The 9,180-nt window shown below is 33.5% G+C and overlaps 2 protein-coding genes and 1 long non-coding RNA gene across 4 annotated transcripts; 1 reads left to right on the forward strand and 2 right to left on the reverse strand.

The window, feature by feature from the left end:
* The first annotated feature begins 406 nt into the window (after positions 1–406).
* LOC145005716 (FCS-Like Zinc finger 3-like) lies at positions 407–1,234 on the forward strand. The gene is made up of 2 exons (XM_078964825.1): positions 407–643; positions 939–1,234. Exons 1-2 carry the CDS (start codon positions 534–536, stop codon positions 1,081–1,083), a joined length of 255 nt encoding a protein of 84 aa, XP_078820951.1. The 5' UTR covers positions 407–533; the 3' UTR covers positions 1,084–1,234.
* A 390-nt stretch (positions 1,235–1,624) lies between these two features.
* Positions 1,625–2,548, reverse strand: LOC145006114 (uncharacterized). The gene is made up of 2 exons (XR_013662797.1): positions 2,334–2,548; positions 1,625–1,972 (listed from the first exon to the last, which is right to left on the reverse strand). It is a non-coding gene; the product is annotated as an uncharacterized LOC145006114 (long non-coding RNA).
* Positions 2,549–2,995: 447 nt separating this feature from the next.
* Positions 2,996–6,070, reverse strand: LOC145003954 (putative FBD-associated F-box protein At5g56560). Of its 2 annotated transcripts, none has more exons than XM_078962853.1 (4): positions 5,551–6,070; positions 4,021–4,976; positions 3,631–3,764; positions 2,996–3,496 (listed from the first exon to the last, which is right to left on the reverse strand). In XM_078962853.1, the coding sequence occupies exons 2-4, from the start codon at positions 4,964–4,966 to the stop codon at positions 3,185–3,187; spliced, it is 1,392 nt and encodes a 463-aa protein (XP_078818979.1). In that variant the 5' UTR covers positions 4,967–4,976; positions 5,551–6,070; the 3' UTR covers positions 2,996–3,184. The 2 variants fall into 2 exon arrangements, with proteins under 2 accessions (XP_078818979.1, XP_078818978.1); XM_078962852.1 differs by having other exon boundaries at positions 5,265–6,070.
* Positions 6,071–9,180: the final 3,110 nt, after the last annotated feature.

Below are 9,180 nucleotides of genomic sequence, written 5' to 3' on the forward strand. Positions count from 1 at the left end.
TTCCCTGGGTAGTGAAATGACGAAAATGTTCTTCATTTAACAGTAGGAAGTTGACGGAGTAAAACATAAGAACCAAACATCAAAAGTTTTGAAAAAACATGGACCATTTATAAGATTTTTTAAATTTAAGAACCAAACTTTATATTTTTCAAATACCATAGGATTATTTATGGAGTTTTGTCTGAGTTAAATGTCTAAAAAAAAGGACCAAATAGTAAAAAGAAAGATGCAATTAATGAATTATGTACTACAAATAAAAGATTCACTCCCCTTGGGTTACAATACGAGAGTGATTTTAAAGCCCATCTTGCCATGTCACACGTGTCGAGACCATGCATTAGGGACCATCCAGATTCCGTGCTGTACGCCACCTCAATTATAGTCTCTCCATAAATATTCGCCTTTCTCTAAATCAATACTTCACACCAAAGCAAAGCTTGCTCCTTCCTAGCCTACATATACTAACCTACATAGTAGGCGCATCTTAGCACCCACCATCCCCACCCAAGCCTTTCTTGCTCGATTTTTTTGCAATGAAGTCTGCTTCGCTATCTTACTCCGGGTGTGAAGATTCCCATTTTCTTGAAGCTTGTACTCTTTGTTCGAAGCCGTTGGGCCAAAACAGTGATATCTTTATGTACAGGTATGTATGTTCATTTCGACGACTTTTTCTTTTTCTATTTGTTCTTCGGTAGATTGTACGTTGTGCATTACTAATTGTACCATGACAAAACTGCTTCTGATTTTAGTGCCTGTTTAAAAATGCCGACTTTTCAATGGTTCTTGAGTTTTTTTTTGGGAAAAGCCAAACATTAGCTGATGCATTAGTTATTTTGTAGCATTTGATTACGATAGCTCCTTAATTAATTGTTAGATTCGTAATGGATATTTGTTAATTATAAAATAATAATACTGGGTTAATCATGTGGTACGTACAGAGGGAACACTCCATTTTGTAGTCAAGAATGCAGACAAGAACAGATGGGAATTGATGAAGGAAGAGAAAAGAGATGTAGAAGAAGAGTCTCCAAGAAACCATCTTCTGAAATCAAGAAATCTACAGAAACTCTTGTTGTGGCTTAATAATAATCTTAAAATAGGATATGGGAAAGTGTTTTTTTTTTTTTTTTTTGTGTCGTACAGAAATTATTGTGGGGTGTATTTGTGAAATGTCATGTTCTTTGTTTTATGTTTTGGGAGAGGCTTTGGAAATAAAAAAAATACTTTTCGTTAAGAGGCCTTCTTAAATTATGTGGTAGTAACATGAATTATTTTCATAAAGTATTCCTATTGGTTTATAGGGTGTCAATAGTCAAATTTTGACTTTAATGCACACGACGCATTAACCCATAGAAATGTCACAATCCTCAAAATTGAACATCACCTGATAATTTCCTGAGAGCTACTCGGGTGATTGTGGTACTCCCCCCCTGAAAAGTTAGAAGTTTAACATCAAGGACAAATTACATACACCATTTTTTATAGACTCAGTTTACAATAAAGAGCCCAAATCTCCCAACACAACTGTCATTAATCAGAATCATTAATAAAACAAACAAATGATTAAAATGGAGTTATGAAAACAAATAAGTAGTTTCATTAGCAGAAAATGAACAAAATTAGATAAACAAAGTACCAAATCTACTGTCAAACCTACTGTAGATATTCGCACAACTTAAACGAAAACTGTCTGAATAAAGGGAATTGTTTGCTAAAACGTTATACACAAACTTTTTGAATTTGGACCTATCAAATTTCATTCCTCTGGAATAATCTATGTCGATAGATGGAATTAAAGTCCACAGATACCTCCATCGTGTCGACAAAATGCTGGTTCGAATTACTTCTTCGGTAGTTGGAAGACTTGAAAGAATCAAAGTGAAGGATGGGATCTGGTAAGTCACTGATCATATCAACACCATCTTCATGCTCTGATGCATTTGATTGCGTGGTCAGTTCCATGCCTCTTTTACTGAAAACTCATTTCGAAAAACAAACAAATTGTTAAAGCTTACACAGACATTTTATCAAACAGTTTGTGAACAACAAGAAGCTAAAGGCTTCTACATACAGTGAAAGAGTGTGCGTTTGTCATACAACATGTTTTTATGTTGCTTAACATCTATTTATCCAATCAATGAAACATAATAATACTTGTGTGTTTCATTTTCCTTGCAGTTCTAAAATTAGGGTTTCGCCGTCTTGCTGTATCTCACTTGTATTTAAAAAAAGTATATAACACACGAATAGAAACCGGAAGACAATCAGTTAATCCAAAATTCAGATCAGATGTAAAATCAATAAAAATCACATGATCCAGATATTCATTTTACCTGATTGAAATTGGGCAGTGGCTATTTTTGTGTATTTCAAGTTTTAAGAACAAAGTTCGCTGATTTCTTCCCATTGGACTTCTGGACGACATTCGTTGCTTCTGTAGGGACCTATTTGATATCCGAATGTATTTTGTTTCCCGCCTCTTTTTTTTTTTTTAATTATTAATATTAATAGCGCGTTCCTTCTTGATTTGCGTTTCGTTTTTTGTGAGTTTCAAACATATCAAATGTAAATTTAGTTAGGGGTGTTTGGATTGCTTATTTATTTATTAAGCAACCGAATTTAGTTAGGGGTGTTTGGATTGCTTATTTATTTATCAAGCAACCGGTTATAATCCACTTTTCCATTAAAAAAATATTATATCTCTTATACAAATATACAACCAAACAAATTTAAATTTTACCATTTAGCAGCATCTTAACATAACCAAAAATATATTTTTATATGAGAATTCAGAGATATTTGATAAATATATCGATATTAATTTGATCTCCAATAACTTTTTTTGCAAGATTAAAGTTAGCCTCAAATATGTTGCTATTCAGTATTGACCAGAATGTGCATTTAGCCTCAAACTTTTATACATCTCCCGACACAGTTGACCTTAATCAGAATCGTGACAACATCATAATAAAACAAACAAATGATTAAAATAGAGTTACGAAAACAAATAAGTAGTTTCATTAGCAGAAAATGAACAAAACTAGATAACCGAAGCACCAATCTAATACTTTCTACTTAATAAGTGAACATGAAGCAAAATAAAGTTGGGTGATGCAAAATTACAAATACAAAAGGCATCCAAGAAATCTAGTCATTCCATGACATATGAATAGGTAGGTACTATTTATGGTTTACCAGAAAACCGATAATAACTAATCTCATTAAGAGTAATGAGTTTGACATCTGAGGAAGCTTTGTGAAATTTTGACACCTCCTCCATTGTCTCCAATGACTTCTTATGGAACTTGGCTTCATCACAATCCCATCTAAAAATCATTTCCTCCAATGCATTTCCATGCTCAAGTAAACAACGTGCTAAATCTAGTATTAGCTTTTGTTTATAATAAATAAGAAACTCGACTCTTTTCAGATGGCGGGTCAAGATTCCCCTCGTTTCGGCTTCATCCAACTTCCAGTCTTCCCACCAAATATATTTCTAGATCATCAGAGTAAAAAAAAAAAAAAAAAAAAAAGTTTTCATGCTTAGGTGCAAAGATCCTAACTAAAGTGAGCTATGTGCTTCAAGATGCAGATGCATAAAAATACTATCTGCAATTTATATGAGAATACCTCTTCAATGATCAAATGGAGAGACTCCAAATGGGGAAGACGTGTGAGAAATCTGATGAATTTACTGATGACGGGAGTATCACTTCCTATGGTTAGCTCCAATGTCTTGAGATGAGGTAAAGATACAGGAACACCTGAATATTTAATCACATATTTTTAATTATATTTTTTTTGGCAAAAGTGCACAACTATAAAGGAATTGTTGGATAGAGCCTTTTCTGTAGAGGTGATGAATGCAATGGGGGTCTAGAATTTTCAACAAAGGCATGAACTATGACAAAACAGATATACTTTGGAAGATGCCAAAAAAAAAAATATGATAATTACACTGCATATACTTTTTCAACTAAAATTAAGATTTATATATGGAGATCGAGACTAAGCAACTACCTGATGGACATAGAGAGTAACAGAGGATGTAGATACTGGTGGACAAAGATTCTAAAGAACAATTTCCCTGAAACATGCAGTCCATACATTCAGATGGAAACTCTTCAGGATGAATCACAGCTTTCTTCACTAAACCCAGACTTCTAAAGATATACTTAAGAGCTAAAAAAGCTCTAAACTCAAAAAACAACAGTTTTGGGCAAACAATCTTTATGCAATCACAGAGAAAGTCAACATCATACAAGCCTTCAAAAGAGAAGAAATTCCTGTTATCGAGTCTGAGATTCTTGAGCTTCGGACATGATATATAAAGAATCTGGAGTTTGTTTATCGCACAGTCTATGAAACTCAGATCCTCAAGCAATGGCAAGCTTTCAAGGAAATTTTTTACTAAATAATCTTTGTATAACTCAACATTTTTCAACTCGAGAACCCTAAGTGCCTGAAACCCTGTAAACTTAGGCAAAATCAAACGCCTTTGTTCATACAAAAACACCCGCAATACCTGTAACGAATCACAGGTCACCAGACAATAGGGCAACTTGATGTGTTTAAACAAATCTTCAGAGCAAAACGACAAGTGAAGTTGTTTGATGTTTCTCGAAACGGCGGCTTGAATCCACTGATATACAGTAGATATACTGTAGAGATCCGAACAACTTATACGAAGACTGTCTAAATCAAGGGAACTGTTTGCTAAAACGCGATACACAAACTTTTTGAATTTGGTCCTATCAAATTTCATTCCTCTGGAAGAATCTATGTCTATAGATGGAATTAAATTCCACAGATACCTCCATCGTGTCGACAATATGCTGGTTCGAATTACTTCTTCAGTAGTTGGAAGACTTGAAACAATCAAGTGAAGAATGGGATCTGGTAAGTTACTGATCATATCAACACCATCTTCATGCTCTGGTGCCTTTGCTTGCTTGTACTTCTTCATGCCTCTTTGACTGAAAACTCATTCAGAATAACAAACAAATCATTAAAGCCTATACACTGAATTATCCAAACAACAAAATAACACTTGTGTGTTTTATTTTCCTTAGCAGTTCTTAAATTAGGGTTTCCATTCTGACCGCCTTGGCTGTATGATATCGCACTTGTGGTTGAAATTGGTATTTAACAAACAATAACACGAATAAGAATTCCATAGGATCACAAATAAATGATATAATCAATTAATCCAATTTTGAGATGTTAAATCAATAAAAATCACATAATCAAGATATTTATTTTACCTAATTGCAGCTGAAGTGATTCTTTTTGGTGTTATCAATTTTTAAGATCAAAATGCGCTGATTTCTGTTCGTTGGACCTCTGGATAATATGATTTCCCTAGAGCGTTCCTTCTTGATTGCGTTTTATTTGGGTAAATAAGTTATGAGGGTTTCAAAAACACCATCTAACGTTGTTATACAAAAAACACAACACACTATACAATTTTATTTAAGTTAATCGGGCTCTTTCAGATGAGCATATGAGTTAACATATTTTTGCTGAGTTGGCATATTTTTGTGGAGTTACCATATTTAGGTGGTGAGTTCGCAAATCTGCTCAACAAATGAAAAATCCGCCTTAATAAATAGATTTAGGGCACAATTGGTGCATACGGCTCCTGTTGATCGAATTCTTCAACTTTCTTAGGCTTCTCCCTGTAAATCGTTGAACTCCAGCTCAAGCTCACTCATTTCCAACACAAAGAGCTCAACACAACAATTGATCATGCAAATCATTGTTGTTGTGGGTAGCCTTCTCGAATATGGGCGTGATGATGCCTTCTATTGCTCTAGCAAGGTTCTGTGCTGGACAATTTTTCCCCTAATTGTGCATTGCTATTATTGACTTCCCTTACGTCAACAATAGTGGAGTCCATGGCATGTGGGCTTCCAACATTTGCCAACTGCCATGGTGGTCCGACTGAGATTATTGAATGTGTCGTGTCGGGTTTCCATATTGATCTGTATCATCCAGATAGTGTAGCAGTCACCATGGTTAATTTCTTTCAAAAATGCAAGGAGGACCCGAATTATTGGGTGAAGATATCTGAAGGTGGACTTAAAAGAATACATGAAAGGTAATATATATCTAATATAAAAAACTGATGCTTCTTCAAAACAGTTGACTAGTAGTAACACTTGACTTTAGAATTTTGTTAGGATATATTGCAGTGAAAGGGACTCTTAATGTCCCTAAATTAGCATCTAAAGTTCCATCTATCAAAAAAGAATCTTCAGCAAAAAAAAGCTACCAGAAGTTGCATTAGATTCACTGTTATAGCATTGTAAAATGGTCGTCATGGGCAATTTGGTCAACAGAATCAAAAGTACTTTGGTATTTCTTGCTAACTCTAAGAAAAAAGAATCAAAAAAAGATGGAATATATCAGCAAAAAAAAAACCTTGAGGTCTGTTGCTATTTTACCCTTAAGTTACCAGATCCAATGAAAATTGAATTTTCATTTATTTAGCATCGTTAGCTTCTGTGATGAATTGCTATTTTACTGATTGACAAATTTACTGAATTGCTACAAAGTACATTTTTATAACAAGTGCTTCTATAAAATGTGCATCAGAATTTTTACTGAATGAAAAAATTACTGAATTGCTACAACGTACATTGCTATAACATGTCTTTCAATAAACATAATTTTTATAACAGGGGCAATTTGGTCATGTGCTGCTATTTACATGGGCAATTTGGTCAGATTACAGCAGAACCCACAAACATGCTAAAAACATATAAATTCAACAAACAAATTAAATGGGCATAAAATCGATTTGAGCAGAGGAGGAATGATTGGTCGACTGGATGTAAAAATCGATTTGAGCAAAGGAGGGTTGATCGATCGAACCCTAGGGAGCTTATGTGCGCTTCTGTGCTTCACTCGCAATGTTAAGTCCTTCCCCTCACTCCACGTAAGAATGCCATGTCACTTTTTATTTTCCCTTAATTATTTTTTACAGGCAATATATTTTTTGGTCACATACATACATATGCCAGTTACTTGTTACTAGTAGGTGTGATTTGAACAAAACTTATAGTTTGTTGGTGTTTTTTGTACAAAGACCTTACTTGGATGATGTTTTTTGAACATACCAAACTTAAATGCTGGTTTTTAAATGATTTTGAAACATACTTTTACCATGATAAGTCATTTTCCCATTTGAGTTTAGTTTCAAAGCTGTCAGGTCGAGCAAAGTGGTTGTTTTTTGAACTCCAAAATGTTTTTAGGAAAAGTGTTTATTGACTTATAGTGATGGTAAATAAAGTTTTTAAAAAAGTGTTTGGATTAACTTTTATGGTGACAAAAGTCAATAAATATGATTTCTAAAAGTACATACAGATTTCGAAAGCAAAGCATGATAATTTTCTGAGAACTACGTGGGTGATTATGGTCTCTCCCTGAAACAGTTGAAGTTTATCATCAAGGACAAATTACATACACCATTTTGTAGACTTGGTTTACAATAAAGAACCAAAATCATCAATTACACAATAAACATTAAACAGTAAACGGGTACAAGTTAGAAAAACTTGATAGATGATTGGCCAATAAAGGATTATTACAAAATCCCAACATAGATTATTGCAAAATTCTAAACCATAACAGGATGTAAGTGACATGCTTAAGAATTCACTCACGTCCACCAAATTTGAAATAGGTTTTAAAGTCCTCGAGAAATTCAATAATAAAAGATAGCATCCACCCCTTTTTCTTTATTTTATGCTATTATCAATAAAATCATTACTAAACATCGCATACTTTTAAATCAGTGCTATCCCAAAACATAAATGCCATCAACATAGGAAAATTATCATTTTTCGTATTTATCACGACATGATATCAATTAAACTACAATAATAATTTTCTTATCAAATTGTAGATGTTTAAGAAATGGAAGTAGCAAGGATACAATATTCCCGCAAAAGTAAACAGCTTCATAGGTAGAACACTATATGTTTTATTTACCACACAGATGGATTTTGATATGTATTGATTCATCAGTTTAACAATTACAATTAGCAAAGTTCACAGATTTATTTCAAAATCAACTAGAAAGTTGTTGAAACAGATTATTTATCTATCTTGCTTGGATGCGAAAGATTTTAACATAATTATTAACCGGAGACCTAACATTACTAGTCAATGTGAATTACAATCTTGTATACACATGATTAAAGATTGTATTTTGAGGCAACTTAAATGAAGAGATGAGAAGGAAAAGAAAAAAGACAACATAAACATGTGATACCTAGTTATACCAAATGATGATGTTAGACATTACCATTCACAACAAAGTGTCAAAATATTGTGGACACCTAGTTCTACATACCATAACTCCATAACCATATCTGTAAATATTTATCGAGGTCAAGTAGTTGGATTGAGTAATGGGTCAGATTCATAATTTTTTTCACAAGATTAAAATCAGCCTCAAACATGTAGCTATTGACTAGTATGTGCATTTAACCCAAATTTTAATACATCTCCCAACACAATTGTCCTTAAAATGAAGCAACATGAAGTCATGTGGTACAAACATACAAATCACATGAGATCAAGAAATCTATTTACCTTGTAACATGAATAGGTAGGTACTACTTACGGTTTACCAGAAAGCTGATAATAACTGATCTCATTAAGAAAACCCAGTTTGACAGTTGAGGAAGCTTTGTGAAACTTTGAGACTTGATTCATAGTCTCCACTGACCTCTCATGGAACTCGGCTTCATCACAATCCCATCTAAAAACCATTTCCTCCAATGCAATTCCATGCTCTAGTAAACAACGCACTAAATCAAGTATTAGCTTTTCCTTATAGAAATTAAGAAACTCGACTCTTTTCAGATGACGTGTCAAGATTCCTCTTCTTTCAGCTTCATCCAACTTCCAGTCTTCCCAGAGAAAAACATTTCTAGATCATCATAGAAAAGAAGATTAAGTTTTCATGTTGAGGTGAATTCTTGGAAATTGTATTTAGTGGGCTCAATTGCTTTTTCATATTACTAGGATAATGCAAATGTCCCAAGTTGGAATCCTTTTCACTCCAAAAATAATAATAATAATAATAAATTTGCTTAAAACTTGTGTCTAGGGTTGATGAAATTTTGTCTAAAGTCTATCTGAGATTTGTGTATCTCCTATTAAATGCCT

Source organism: Lactuca saligna, chromosome 7 (genome assembly GCF_052625555.1).
Source record: "Lactuca saligna cultivar CGN05327 chromosome 7, ASM5262555v1, whole genome shotgun sequence".
Classification (NCBI taxonomy): Eukaryota; Viridiplantae; Streptophyta; class Magnoliopsida; order Asterales; family Asteraceae; genus Lactuca; species Lactuca saligna.

Excerpts from the sequence above, each read along its gene's own strand:
- LOC145005716 (XM_078964825.1), top strand. The coding sequence starts at position 534 with ATGAAGTCTGCTTCGCTATCTTACTCCGGGTGTGAAGATTCCCATTTT. Across the intron at positions 644-938 it reads AGTGATATCTTTATGTACAG|AGGGAACACTCCATTTTGTA; the intron begins GTATGTATGTTC and ends TGGTACGTACAG.
- LOC145003954 (XM_078962853.1), bottom strand. The coding sequence starts at position 4,966 with ATGAAGAAGTACAAGCAAGCAAAGGCACCAGAGCATGAAGATGGTGTT. Across the intron at positions 3,765-4,020 it reads TTACTCTCTATGTCCATCAG|GTGTTCCTGTATCTTTACCT; the intron begins GTAGTTGCTTAG and ends TTAAATATTCAG. Across the intron at positions 3,497-3,630 it reads TCCATTTGATCATTGAAGAG|AAATATATTTGGTGGGAAGA; the intron begins GTATTCTCATAT and ends CTGATGATCTAG.